The 15,494-nt window shown below is 40.7% G+C and overlaps 1 protein-coding gene across 6 annotated transcripts in view; it reads right to left on the bottom strand.

Annotated features, from left to right (window-relative positions):
* The window catches only part of CHN2 (chimerin 2), a 317,736-nt gene that overhangs the window by 131,460 nt on the left and 170,782 nt on the right, over positions 1-15,494 (bottom strand). For 4 of the 6 annotated variants that reach the window (XM_016957223.4, XM_003318375.6, XM_009452832.4 and 1 more), the window contains one exon: positions 13,903-13,958. In XM_016957223.4, coding sequence (XP_016812712.1) covers positions 13,903-13,958 — 56 coding nt within the window. Of the gene's footprint in view, positions 1-5,477; positions 5,704-13,902; positions 13,959-15,494 lie in introns of those variants that run through there. The other 2 variants (XM_016957224.4, XM_063814148.1) reach the window with 2 other exon arrangements.

The raw sequence follows: 15,494 nt of genomic DNA, 5'->3' as shown, positions 1-15,494 counted from the left end.
CTGTCAGTTTTGCTTCAAATCCTTCCTCAAGCCCTCTGACCAGCTTTTCCTTCCATCCAGGGAATTTCCTCATATCCTTCTAACCACAATTGGTCCGCCCTCCTAGGCCCTGCTTTTTTTTTTTTTTCCGCTAAGTTTAGTGAGAATAGACTTTTATTGCTTACAATAGAATTCTAAGTGATATTTCCATTAAATCAAAATCTCCAGGGCTGGAGCCAGGGTGTCTGTAAGGTTTGCCAGGCTCCACAGGTGATTCTGACTCACACCCAGGACTGAGAACTATGACTTTGGGCAGCAGTTCCAAAACCCTGAGAGAATAAATATTATCCTAGAAGCTTAGGACACCTTCGCAGCACCTTCCCATTGATTTTGATCCATTCTCACAGTGGGCTTCCAGGAACACCCAAAAGCCCAGCCATGAGTGGCACTCCTCTATCCAGCCCTTCTTCCCAGCAGCTCACTTTCACCCACTCTTCTTTGCTACATCTTCTTTGGCACAGTGATTCCTTGGCTCCATATGTTGGCTCTCAAAATCTGCCTTAGGCCCTCCTTGTTTGGACAACCCAATTAGGCATACTTTTCTGGCACTAGCCTGGCACTCTGTTGGCTAGAGTTTTTTGTACTCATCTTTGGCATCCTGGAGCCACAGGTCCAGGTGAAATGAATGTTTTCTCCCATCAAGCCAGATCTCCAGGAGGCCATGTTGGCTGGGCTGGCTGGCTGACCTCCCAACCAGGGCCAGAGAATCAAACATGATGGGCTGACTTGTCCATACTTCTGATCGACCAAACAGGGATTTTACTTTAAAATAAGAAATACTGTAAAGGAGACTCAAAATCCAGGATTTAATCATGAAGATAAATTTTATCTTCACATCTAATCTTACGTTCCTCCAGCTTCCAATTATGCATCTTCCTTTCTTTTGGTCTTCAGTGCAAATGAGAATCTGAGAATATTCTCTACAGAATAAGGCTTCCATTATTAAAAGCCATCTCTGTGCCACTAGATTGCCTGTTCTTCCTCAAACTAAATAATCCTTGTGCCTTTGACCTTTTCTAATAGGTCCCAATTTCCAATCCTCAATTCATCTTCATTATTCTCCTCCAAACTCTCTTTAAATTCTCCACATACCTTTTAAGCCCAAAGAGCTTGAAGTACCCAACAGAATTGAATCAAACTAAGGGAAAACTAATGCTGCTGTTAAATTTCTAGAGGAAAAAAGATTGGGTGAGTATACTCATTTAATTCCTCACTCTTGTTAGTAAATTCCTTCCATCAAAGCTTAATGGTATTTGGGTTAAGTGGTACATACGTACTTTGGAAAAGGCAAAGTGTCTATCATTCTTAGTTTTCTCCCAGAAGTTACTTTTTTCTCTCTCTCCTAGAAATGTAAGAGTATTAAGTATTCAAAGTGATGGATAAAATTAATCTACCTAAAGAAAAAGAAAGGAGAACAGAATCTGGGAGATGGTAGAAATTCAAGGCTTGTCTGTTTTTGCATTATAGCTCCCTAAGGAGCCTTTTTAGACAGGTTTTCTCTCAATCACCTCCCCACAAAGGAATTTTAATATTACATATAGACTGTATATCTGTTTATGTTCTATATAGGTATCTGTGCTTTATACATATAAATAGTAAGGGGTTTTTTTGGTAAGAACCAAATTTCTCCACTTTAGGGGTGATATTGCCCCCTTTGAGAACTCATTGTCCACTGATAACGTCATGACCTTCAGAATGCTTTTACATATATTCTCCCACCAGGAGGGTGGAATTGTATCTTTGCCTTCTTCTTATAGACAAGGAAGCTGCAGTTCAGAGTGATTAACTAATTTGCCCACAGTCCTGCCCAGGGATAGCAGCAGATTCAGAGTTAAAACCCAATTCCTGATATCAGGGCCAGCACTCATTGCTCTATATTGTAATGATTACATAAAATCCAGAAGCCTGTTCTCTATTAATTTTTTTTTTTTTACAAATTACCTACTTTAGCATTTCTGAAGCAAGCACTCCTCCCAAAATAATTCCCAACATGGTAATACATAAAAGAGTAGAAGTGCCTTATTAATGCTTGTCCTTGCTTTCAACTATGCTTTTTGAGAAAAGTTCTCTATTCCACATTAAACATTCCTGAGCATGGCTTATAGTGTTTTCGACAGCTCTCATGCCAAGTCATCCTCCCGCCTGTCAGGGCTGTGCACCCAAGAGAATGTCTTTGTTCCATGGGCCAGAGCACATCCTGCCACTCTTCTCACACAGTCTTCATTTTTTCTTCTTGACGTTTTATAATGAAAATTTTCATACATACAGAAAAGTTGAAAGACTTTTACAGTAAACACCCATATACACATCATCTAGGTTCTACAGCATTTGTACTATTCCTGCTTTACAGCATATATATTTTTTCATTCCTCTATCCATCCATCAATCCAACTTTTAAAAAATAGACTTCAGAGTTAACTGCAGATGTAGCACTCTTTCCTCAAAGGCATTGGCATACAAATTATTAATCAGAATCCAAGAACATATAGGAGGCTAACACCAGCTTTGTTCCTGAAATTTAAGTCAGTTTAGCTTCCATGTTCAGATGTTGCTACCAAATAAACAGATCCCACGCACCCCTTTAACTTCCTGCTGATGGAGTGCTGTGCCACCTTTGCTAACAGGCTTCCATCTCTTGAAGTGGAGAAAGTGACCATCAGAAAGCAGGTCAAAGAACACCTGCTTCTTGTAACTGCTTTGGCCTCTTTCATTAATTTATGCATGTTAAACATGAAGGCCAAATCATCTCTCAACATGGCTTGGGATCAAATTCATCCTAAATTCCAAGGCTGAAACTCCTTTTTTTCCCACTAACATTTATGTAGTACTTGGGAGATGGTAGAAATTAAAGACCAATGCTTTTGATAAATAAATGTCAGGCACTGTTCTAAGTGCTTTATGTATATTAACCCACTCTTTTTCTTTTTCTTTCTTTCGAGACGGAGTCTCGCTCTGTCTCCAGGCTTGAGTGCAGTGGCGCGATCTCGGCTCACTGCAACCTCCGCCTCCTGGGTTCAAGCGATTCTCCTGCCTCAGCCTCCTGAGTAGCTGGGACTACAGGCATGTGCCACCACACCCAGCTAATTTTTCATATTTTCAATAAAGATGGGGTTTCCCCATGTTGGCCAGAATGGTCTCGATCTCCTAACCTCATGATCTGCCTGTCTCAGCCTCCCAAAATGCTGGGATTACAGGCATAAGCCACCGCGCGTGGCCTAACTCACTCTTTAAAGTTACTTTTAGTGTAAGACCAGGGGTCGGCAAACTTTTTTCTAGCAAGGGCTATAAAGTAAATATCTTAGGTTTGGGTTCATATAGTTTCTGTCTCAAGTACTCAGCTCTGCCATGGTAGCATGAAAGCAGCCACAGATAATATAGAACAGAATGAGTACTGCTGTGTTCTAATAAAACTTTATTTACCAAAACAGTCTCCAGGATATAGCTGACCAACGCCTATGCTAGACGAAAAAGCATGAGAGTCCATTCTCCAAAAACCAGTTTCAGGACCTCTTATTCTTAGCTCAAAACACAGAGCTTGCCAATGCCTCAAAGGCCTTTTTATTTAATGGTGGGTCAAATCATTCCTTGTTCATGCTCTTTCATCTTTTAATGCACTGGGAGGAGAGAATCATTAATTTTTAAGCTACGGCATACTGATGCCAACTTAAGAAATCACAATGAACTGAGGCAGAAAATGGCTGAATTACATTTTTAAGCAACTGAGACTAATGAAACACTAAGGAGTCTGAGCTGCATCCTTGAATTGAAAGGTGTTGATGAAGTATCATTAAGCCTGGTCTTTGAGAAGCCATGGAACCCTGAGAACCATGACAGAGCAAAAGGACAACCAGAGTAGTGTAATTACAGACTTGGTAGAAATACCCAGGGAGATCCAAGAACATTCATCAAACAATCGATGTGTAATTACCTAGAAGGACGCAAGGTGCTGGATGGCAACCAAATATGCCTTTGTTGGGCTGTGCCAAGGCTATTTAATTTCTTTCCACAGAAGATGAGGAAATGACACTGGCGATGTAAATAAGGAGGAAGAAAAAGATACCATCGTTGAAGCAGAGCTTGCTATTCCGTCCAACAAGACAGAGACATGGTGTACTTAGAGCTAATGTCAAGTGAGACTGTGATTTGCTAAAGGACATAGCCAAAGAAGATTATTACCAATGGCTCAGTCAGCATCAGCCAGATGCCAGGCGAGTGGTAGACTGAGGCAAGGAGGTGGGCCTGGGAAACCACCTGCTCTGGACTGGCTTTTATTAGCAAATTCGTTATCTAAAATCCTGAATTGAGAAATGCTCATTAAGCACACAGAGGATGGACTGAGTGAAGAAACTAGCATCTTGGAAAACAAATGCAATTAAAGCATTTCTGACATATGATAATGAATTTAGTATTTTCATTAAGGCAGGAGGCCATTAAAACCAGGAGGAAATCTAGCAAGGATTCATGCATAGCCACAGATAAGGAAAACACCTAAAAGATCCCAAAAGAGCTGGAATTCATAATAGTGTATGCTGAATATGAATGAACATGAATCATCATATTAAGACTGAATTTGAGGCGGGGCGTGGTCGCTCACGCCTGTGATCCCAGCATTCTGGGAGGCTGAGGCAGATGGATCACCTGATGTAAGGAGTTTGAGACCAGCCTGGCCAACATGGTGAAACCCCGTCTCTACTAAAAATACAAAAATTAGCCAGGCATGGTGGCAGATGCCTGTAATCCCAGCTACTAGGGAGGCTGAGGCAGGGGGCTTGAAACTGGGAGGCAGAGGTTGCAGTGAGCCGAGATCATGCTACTACACTCCAGCCTGGGCAACAGAGTGAGACTCTGTCTCAAATAAACAAACAAAACAAAACAAACAAGCAAACAAAAAAACCTGAATTTGAAATAGCTTTGTTAATTAGTAACACAAACATAACATTAGAAATATAATACCAGAAAATGGAGGGTAGAGGGAGGAGATCAGGCTTAATCAAGTACTGACCCCACCCTTACAAGCAGGATTCACATTTGGTCTCTGCAACATAAAAGGGTATAGGAAAGTTAGAAATAGCAAAGAAGAAAGACAAAATATTTTTAAAGGGTGGAAAATAACATCTAGGAGGAAGTACATCTGGGAAAAATAAGGAAGGCTATGGGTGCCTACACTGAAATCCGTGAATAGTCCAGCACAAGTGCTGAGCAAATAGCAAGCATTACCAGGAGGCAAAAGCATCTTGAGTCTTCTATCCTAAGGGATTAGGGAGGAAGGATGAAATAGAAAGCAGAGAGAAGCAAGAACAGTCCTTAGAACAGTAGTTCTCACACCCAAGACGGCATCAGAATCCCCTGAAGAGCTCGCTAAAACACAGACTGCTGGGCCCCATCTCCAGGGTTTGTAATTCAGGTGTGGGATGGGCCACAGAACCTGCATTTCTCACCTGTTCCCAGCTGATGCTGGGATCACACTCTGTGACTCACTGGAGTAGAAGCCCAGCCATCGATATGAACTGTCTGGGTTGGAATCTGGCCTTTGCCCCTCTTGTGCTTCCTGTCTCATTTCCTCCTGTGTAAAGTGAGAGGGATAACAAGCCCCATGGGATTGTGGTGGGCGTAGCATCCATAAAACTCTGAAGCCGGTGCTCAGGGCACAGGAAGTACTCCATATGTGATAGCTGTCGTTTCTATTAAAAGACTGACAACAAGTAAATAATTAGGTAATATCATTCAGCATAGTCATATTAAAATTGAGGCTGTCTGAGATTGCATCATCCACATTTTTTCCAATGGAAAGCAGAATCAAGGTCAGAAATCTACGTCCAAGCCTCTCAGTGCTTGGTTGGACAGGCCACACGCCAGTAGGAGACATGGCTTATCTGGAGCAAAGTATAACCTGCCTTTATCAGCATTATTTCTCAGTTACAGTTTAACCAGGTGAGCAAAATGTGAAGCATGTCTTTAAATCCTCACTATAGCTCCAGCATTATGCACCTGCTCCTTTTCCTGGATAACCCTGGTTACACCCCAAAACTTGTGGGGCCTGACCTCTGAGTCACAGAGCAGACTTAATATGGGGCTGCTGTAGGTAGCAACTCCTATGGAGGTGTGACATTTGCTCTGTGTTTGGATGAGTAAGGTTGGTGTTACAAAAGCCAGTACCTCCGCATAACCATTGTGTCTCAGTTTGGATCCACACTCTCACTACCACCACCACCTGAGATCAATGAGTAATGGGATCTTGGGTTCCAGCTGTCATAGGCTAGAGGAGGATGGCAGAACACATGTTGTAACACACGATGCTATCAGTTCTTTTTTTCTAAAACAATGAACAATACCACATAGTATTCCAACTCTACTAATTAAGGGAATATACCTTTTCAAGTGAGATGTTAAGAAATAAAAATCAGCCAGGTGCGGTGGCTCACGCCCGTAATCCCAGCACTTTGGGAGGCCGAGGCAGGTGGATCACTTGAGGTCAGGAGTTCAAGATCAGTCCAGCCAACATGGTGAAACCCTGTCTCTACTAAAAATACAAAAATTAGCTGGGTGTGGTGGGCACCTGTAATCCCAGCTACTCGGGAGGCTGAGGCAGGAGAATGGCTTGAACCCAGGAGGTGGAGGTTGCAGTGAGCCAAGATCACGCCATTGCACTCCAGCCTGGGCCACAGAGCAAGACTCCGTCAAAAAAAAAAAAAAGGGCCGGGCACGGGGGCTCATGCTTGTAATCCCAGCATTTTGGGAGGCTGAGGCGGGTGGATCACCTGAGGTCAGGAGTTCAAGACCCACCTGACCAATATGGAGAAACCCCATCTCTACTAAAAATACAAAAAAATTAGCTGGGTGTGGTGGCACATGCCTGTAATCCCAGCTACTAGGCAGGCTGAGGCAGAAGAATCGCTTGAATCTGGGAGGCGGAGGTTGCGGTGAGCCAAGATCGCGCCATTGTACTCCAGCCTGGGCCAACGAGAGCAAAACTCCGTCAAAAAAAAAAAAGAAAGAAAGAGAGAAAGGGAGGGAGGGAGGGAGGAAGGGAGGAAGGAAGGAAGGAAGGAAATAAAGAAATAAAAATCACCCAGAGAGATTGAAGAATCTTCTCCGGAAACTTTGCCCATTATCAATCACTGTTTAATTTCCCATTTACTTTCCTCGTTCTACTTTTGCCTCATCTTATGTCTTGGCATATGTACTGTTCTCTGGTGGCCCTCTCCAGCTCACCTCACCTGCTCCCCTTGGCTCTGAACTCCATAACAGCTTGGTCTCAACAGCCCTTACCCAAGTGCTTATGACCTCACCTGGGAAATGTCTAAATATGTTCTAGGTGCATACTTGCGGGGGTCTGTATTATTTTAGAAGAAGTTCAAAGTATTCCAAAGAGAGTGAATTTGGAGGCAGGGGGAGTATGCATTTTGGTAGATCACAGTACTTGTCAATAAAAAAGAAAATTTTTTGTTTTTTTAAAAAAGCAGAAAACATTTGGTTCTATCTTTAGGGAAAAAAATTCATATGTCAAAATTTTATTTCTAACATTGGTTTTACTAGATTTTTCCCCTGTACTACATCAGGTCTAAACCCAAAGCAAGTCCAGTTCAGAAGAAAACTGCATCAAGAAAAAGGCCTGAGAGCATCAGTGAGTGAGATGACAGCCTGGAGGAATAATGATGGGAAAGTCCTTCATTCTTGATTGTGTCGGCATTAAGGGGGAAAAAAAGAGACAAGCAGAGAAAGTCTAGGATGAAAAGAATAGGAATAGTTTTTCTGTAAGGGAAGAAATAGCCTTCTGATTACTACACATAAAGCCAATTAAAAGGTAATGAGATTGATTTTTGTTTGTGGCTTGTAGAATCAATCTCATTACTTTAAGACATACCTTGTCGAGATGTCTTAAATCAGTAGAGTTTTCACGTTCCCCCAAACGCACTTTGTTTTAAAACATTTACTTCAATAAATAAAAGAAGAAAAGGGGAAGAACTGTGGAATGGTAGAAAATCCCTTAGAGTTCACTTAAAATCTGTGATTCAAAATGTGCTGAGTTAGTTGAAAATGATATGGTCAATCAATATGGCTTGTTAAGATTTTCCAGACATGCCTAAGACAAGATAAATGTCCTCGAGCTACAAGATTGTGAAGTCTAGATATGATTAATACAATTTTAAAAAGCATAATGAAGAAATGGAATGCTTTCGAAGGTTTATAGGAACAGTTTTTAGAAATAAAGATAGAAAAGAGTAAAATCAGTAGATATTTAGAACACCAAAAACTAGGGAAAACTGCATAAAAGAGGGTAGGAATACTTAAAGCAGTGTTTAAAAAATGAATACAATTCACTGGAAGGTAAAATAAGGTAGTGAGATACTACTCCAACTTAAGATTGGCCACTGCCGGCCGGGCGTGGTGGCTGATGCCCATAATCCCAGCACTTTGGAAGGCTGAGGCAGGCAGATCACCTGAGGTTGGGAATTCAAGACCAGCCTGGCCAATATGGTAAAAGTCTGTGTCTACTTTAAAAAAAAAAAAATGAGCCAGGTGCAGTGGGGTACACCTGTAATCCCTGCCACTCAGGAGGCTGAGGCAGGAGAATCGCTTGAACTTGGGAAGCAGAGGTTGCGGTGAGTCAAGATTGCACCACTGCACTCCAGCTCGGGGGCGACAAAGCAAGACTCCACCTCGGAAAAAAAAAAAGATTGGCCACTGCCATCAGTACTTGGTCTAACTTCTGACCATCAAGAAAAAAGCTGATTCTGATCATGAATGCTAGAAATCTCTACTATCCATTTTTGCATTAAAAAAGTTTTCCAAAATAGACTATTTCATAGCAAGAAGGAAATGAAGCTATATAAAATGGAGAACAACTTGAAATAATAGTATGCCATTGTATTTCCCTTTTCTGAAATTGCTTTTTATAATCCCATATTCACTATAGCGATTTCAAAAAAGACAAATGACACCAAATCATTTACTGTCACAAAAGAACTTCTGCTTATTTAGTGTAGGCTTGAGGTAATTTTAGGGCAACTTGACTTTCAATGACTCACACAAGTAAATCTTGCCATTTTGGCCTTTTGGAGAGGCCAAGAAGAAACTTGGATTAGTCCAGGAAAAAATTTTAGTCTGTGTTTAAGTTAGTACCTTAACAACTGCCAAAAGTCTAGCTCACTATCCTAATAACAGCATTGAGTAAATCTGATATGCTATTAGTAATAGTTTGAGAATCTCAAATTCCTTATGCTAGCAATCGCTATCCTTTTTTTTCCTCATTTTGAAACTTACTGATTTATTTACTGATTCCCCACTGTTGCTTGGCTATGCTCACTGCTAAGGATATACCTATGATTAAGACTGATGAAGTCTCTGGAGGTTGTATTCTCCTGGAGAGGCATATACAAGCAACAATCAAATATGTTAAGAAAGTGTATCAGAGAGTATATAAAGTGCCACAGATACAATAAACAAGGCGATATGACAGAGACGCTCCAAGGGTTGGGGAGGTGCTACTTTTTTATGGAGTTTAGGAAGGGCCTCTTATTATGTGAAATTTGACCTGAAACCTAGACGTGCAGAGAACCTGGGTCTGAGAATTTCAGGCAAAGGGCAAGTGCAAAGGCCCAGTGATAGTGACAGTGCTTTTTTCTTTTTCTTTCTTTTTTTTTTAATGAATGGGAATAGAATCTAGTGGGGCTAAAAGGCAGTGCACTTGGAGAAGAATGGTACAGACAGGGCAGTGACAGACACAGGAGGCAAACTATGGCTCATAGGCACGGCAAGAAATTTGTTACTAAGAGTAACAGAAAGCTATTGAAGGGTCTAATTTATATTTAACGATGATGATTTGGGCTCCTGTCTGGTGACTGGAGTGTGTATGTGTGTGTGTATATGTGAGCTGCAGGGAAGCTGCAAGGAGTGGAAGCAGGGAGATCAGGTGGGAGGCTCCTTACCTGCAATGAAATCCAGGCAAGAAATGACAATGGCCCAAACCACACAACATTCATGGGGATAGAGTACAGCGGACAATGCGAGATATATTTGGAGATAGACTTGATGCTAAGAATGGAGGAGAAAGGGGTGAGGGTAGAGAAGGGAGAAGTACAGGTTTCTGAAGTTAGGTGTCATCCAATGGAGCGGGGCCTAGTTCTATTCTGAACATGAGGCTGGTGGTGGCCTGTGAGACAGGTGGTGGCCTGAGGAGGTCCAGTGGACAGGTGGATAGAGGTGTCTGGAGCCCCGGGTGGAGGTCTTGGCTAGAGAAACAAATTTGAGAGTCAACATTCCACACAGTTTGTGACAGACAACCCAGGCACACATTTGGTAACTAATAAATGCTTATGATGTGACTGACTGATAGTTGATGGAAAAAGCAGTGAGAATTCTGCATATGGGAAGATGTTTTGCACCTGTTGGCATGGAGTGTTCAGGAAGTGCCAGCAGAGCATCAGGTGCTGCGGCTGCCCAATAAATATTAATTTGCAGTAGTAAAGCTTCAAGAAAGCAATGAACTGTTATTTCAGGACCTGATCCTGCCTGGCTTAATTGGCGCCAGAGCTGTTGTTCAGCTGCTTGTACCTTCTGTTCCTCATCCTCAGCATCTTTTTTCCTGGTTGCTTAATTCCGGACCTGGGCATCTTGCTTTCTTCTTGATCACTGCCTCTTGCCCTTACATTCAGAGAATACTGTCATCACTTCGACTCTGTCCTTAATGACCAGTTCAGAGCCTGTTCTTCACAGGTTTCTGACTCTGCCATGAATCATGAACATTAACTGAGTACCCATTATGCAGCAGGCACTGTATTGGACACTTGACCCACATATGCCATTTATAGCAACCCTGCAAAGTAGATGCTTATCTGTGGGTTAGGCCTTAATCTCCCTGAGAGAGTAAGTGGTTGGCTCTGTGTTAGGTAGCTAGAAAGTGGTGGAGCAAGAAGTCAAAACAAGTCCAAGCTGACTTTGCAGCTGAGCTCCCTGCTTTCCTGGATTTGCTAAGTATGTGGATTTTGCCTGCTGAATCAGTCTGTACCCTTGACTCACCCAGCTCTGCAGCAAAGTCTACTAAGTAGTTGGTATCTGTTGATAACCACCATGCATCAAGGCAGACTGGCCTACATCTATACCTTAGAGGGACACTGTTCCACATCTCTCTAATTGCACACTTTGCTTGGTGCTCTAATGTGGGTATTTATCACGTTGAACTGGCAGGTCCTAACCTGGGAGAGGCCCATAGCCCGGGAAAGTATGAGTCATCAGAGAAACAACAGAGATTGAGTATACTGGAGCTACCACGCTAGGGACCAGGGAAGAGTAGCTGGGAGGAGATAGATTGAAGACCAAGAAAAAGGGCCCAGAGCTGCGTAGAAGAGGAAGATGCGGGCTCTTAGCTAATGGATGAGATGTAATAGGAAAACATACGTAGAAAAAATTATAACTCATTGTTTAAAATAAACAGCCTTTACTGCTTTATGTAAATAAGTAAATAAAGCTTCAATCTCCCTGGCCACAAACTCACACAGAAAGGCTTTCTGTCTTCATTAGGCATGTCTCCCAAGCATGCAAGTGTGTTACAAGACAACAAGACGTATGACTAAGCACCGTCTGTAGTAGGGGAAAACTGTTTCACCATCATGCAAGAGAAAGTGGCGCCTTCACTTGCAGGAGGCCAACTCCTGGGAGGCTTGGGAATTTAGGCAGGAACTATCTGCAGTTAACATCACACTGGAGGACAAACTAGAGAACAAAGGGAACTGAAGCTACTCCTGCAGACACTCATCTGAGCAGCACCTGTTCTTCCAGCAAACTTGACCTGTTACTATCTGACACCTGCCTGGCTAGATGGGCCCCATGCTGCCTGCTGAGGAAAGGGAGCTGATGAATCTCCATTTCACGTTAGGTTTCATGGCAGAAATGGGATATGGAATTCTAGAGGAAAGCAAGCATCAACCAATGTCACTCACTAATATATCAAATTGGTAAGGTCAAAAGGTGAAGAGCATGGTTTAACAGTCAGACAAGGGGGAAACAAGGGACATGGGCACCATATTCTTTAGTCACAGCAGATGGTGATGGCACTGCAACAGCAAACAGACATGCAGTGGACCCTCAGCCCGCTGGATGGTTGAAGAGTTTCAGTGGAACTCTAGGAAGAGTTTGTAAGAGGATAATCCGAATCGCCTACCTCCACTGCTAACACTCCACCTGCCTTAAGGGCAACTGACATGGTTCCAAGGATTTTGAGAAACCGAGAGGTTTTTTCTCTCTATCTCTCTCTTTTTCTGTCTCTTTCACACGCACATACATATACAGGGACAAAATCTTAAATATATATTTAATTACATCATACTTTTGTTGTCTTTTATTATGATATTCAAAATGCCAATAGCCAAGTTCTTTGCTATATTCCCCACAACAAGGCCAGAGCTGAAATACAGTAGGCTCTCCATATATATTTACAGAATAAACAGATAAATGAATGACTATTTACTATCTGTTTGCATTTCAAGTTCTGGTGCCTGATCTTGCCCAGTGTCTTTTTATTAATGCCCCTAGATAGAGTCTTTAGTTGTATTCTAATTTTACAAATTTTTTTTTCATTGAGACATTTAAAGTCCTCTACCTCCTTACACATGGCAATAATTTTTCTGATGGAGAAACACTCAGTAAAAAGCAGGAGTGAAGGAAATTTTAGCAACTTGTGTCTTAATTCACACTGAGAACACCCTTATTTAGTGCATCTCATTCAAAAATTTATATTTACCTATTTTCTCTCATTTGAAAAAATATTGAATATTATTGGATTTGATTATTGAATAACAAATAATATATTCTTGAATATATTATTTGAATATATTGACCGCAGAGTTAGTGACAGGACAAGATCAGAGTACCAAATAAATGGAACTCATCCTGGATTTTTCCTTAAGCACCAGATATTTCCTCCTCTCCGCCACATGCCTAGGATGAGAAAGTCTACTGTGTACTAAAATTGAGATGACTTGATAAATTTCATTGCCCTTCAACAGATGTAAAATTTTATGTAGAAAAATGTATTAAACCATGATAACTTGGCTCTGAGTATGGGTATGCAGGTACCTAAGTCTTTGAAACAGGTTCAAAACCAGATCCAAAAAGTACTAATGTTCAAGAGTGAATCTCAAGAGTGTTGGAATTGGAGACTTTCCCCCTTGATAAGGCATGCATGGCACTTTAAAAGCTATCCGTGGCTCTATATTTAATCCCATTAATAGCAAAAGTAAGCAAGGACCCATGGGCCTTTGATTTGAAGGATATTAAGTATGCTATTAAAGAAACTGATCAGAATAAAAAGAAAATAGAGCCTTAGTCCTGCCTTTCAAATCTTGCTGGCATCCCACACAATCAGAGAACTGATTAGTGAACTAAGGAAAGTTAGAATTAAAACCTCATCACTTTTTTGTAAGGCTTTATTATTTTAAAATGTCATATAAATATGACAAAGCATAAAGATTTACTAAATATGGGCATTGAAAGTACCCAGAGGTTTATTATTCCCTGTACTTTCTCTACTGTAAGCATTTCATAATAAAAAATGCTAAAAGAATCAAAAGGATATTAACAAAGAAAACATCCAGAATACACATTTTTTGGTGTTTACAAAGGTTGTTTAATTTGTCTCGGCAATGGTTAAAAATATGAGACATCTGAGTTCAAGTTGGTTTGTTAGTATTTTTTAAATAATGTCTGATGTCAAAATATAGATTATGAAGATGTTAAATTTTTTGACACTCTAACAAATGTTAATAGAAATCAACTCCCAGGAAACCTGAAATCCCTCCACTCTCTACATAGTGCTGACAATTCATCATATTTAACAAGGTGTATTGGAAATAGCTGAGTACTGACCTCCCGAGGACAAATGATTCTCTTGGGACGAGGTGCCTCTTGCTGTAACTGATATACTGCCAAACAAAAGAGAGAGAGAGAGAGAGAGAGAAATAATTAGAATTAGAATACTGCAACACATATCAACGTGCCTTCAAATATTTCCACCTAAGTACATCTCAAGGATTGTAAATATAAAAAAACAAGAGAATACAGGCACATTTTTTAGACTGGAAAAAGTCAGATTATTTATATGGAAATTAGTCACTGTGAATATAAACTTGCAAAATTGATTTTTTTATTCTTATAAGGCCAATCTAGTTTCATAATTGTTACTGGCATTGTTCATTTTATGGCTTTTGTGGAAGACCAAATATGGCTAAAATTCTTTTGACTATTTTAAAGATGAAATTCTACTTGTGAGTACCTGAGTAGTAAGATCATATAATAGGATTCCTGAATTTAAATGCTGATGTCTCTTGACATACCAGGAAAAGAACTGGCATTTTAAGAGGAGTGTGATTCTCTGAGATGTTAGTTATGGACAAAGACATAACTGATTCTGTGAGTGAATGAAACACCAAGCCATTTCTCTCTCTTTTCTCCCTCCATTTTTCCCCTGTCTATCACACTGCAAATTCTCATCCATTTGATGACTTCCCATCCATTGTCATTCCTCTTTCCTAGGCCCTTTCTCATCTTAAATAATAATAACTCCTTCCTAACCTAATTTAAAGACAGACTTTCAGGCTTAGGCAAGGAGGAAGGCAGGTCATTGTATATAAAGCAATCTATCAGACAATTATTTGTGATTTTTCAGAATACAATGAGCGATTTTTCTGCTGCTCAGCTAGTCTGCTTATTTCTGCTAAAGGGAAAAGCTATCCTAAGCAGGTACCTTTGGATTCTACTTCTGTGAAAATACAGGTTGAAAAAAAAAGTTGATGTTATCTTCAGAATCCTGAAGAGGAAAGAATTAATTTTAAATGAAATAAATCTACAAAAAGTTAAAAAGACTAGATCTGATAAAGTCTTTCTAGAAAATGTAATAAGATAAGCAAAACTTTCTGATCTATTTTTAGGTCTAAAAATAAAAAATGTAATTGAAGGGTAGGTGATCATATGGAAACACAGATAAAAATGATGGAATATATTTTGCAATTATGGCTCCCCAATGTCTTTGGCTGAATGTGGTTATTTTCTTATCTAATTAGTGTAGACTACCTGGTTTTAGCACAGAGAAGGAGCTATCTAACCCTTTATACATTTTGAAATGTACCACATTTCTAAGTATAGGTCACCCACACTAATGTGTCACCTAAAGATGACTGTAGTCATCTGTGAAAGGAAAACAGAGTTCACCACAACCCTTTAGCTCAGAGGGACACTAAAAACGACAGATAAAAAGAAGGCTTCTACACACCTGCCTCCCTGTAGAGGAAGAGCCTTCAGATCCCAATGAACCAATACATGGAAAGTGGGACTAGTGGGAGGAAAGATGAATGGCCTTGCACATAAGATCATCAACCAATTGGCACATACTGTTCACCTTGTGCTATCTCTTTCCATTGGCTTCCATGGCACCACCCTCCTGGTCTTCATCCTTTGATCCT

This window comes from Pan troglodytes, chromosome 6, assembly GCF_028858775.2.
Source record: "Pan troglodytes isolate AG18354 chromosome 6, NHGRI_mPanTro3-v2.0_pri, whole genome shotgun sequence".
Classification (NCBI taxonomy): domain Eukaryota; kingdom Metazoa; phylum Chordata; class Mammalia; order Primates; family Hominidae; genus Pan; species Pan troglodytes.
The sequence above is the reverse complement of the archived record's forward strand: the minus strand, read 5'-3'. Positions and strand labels throughout refer to the sequence as shown.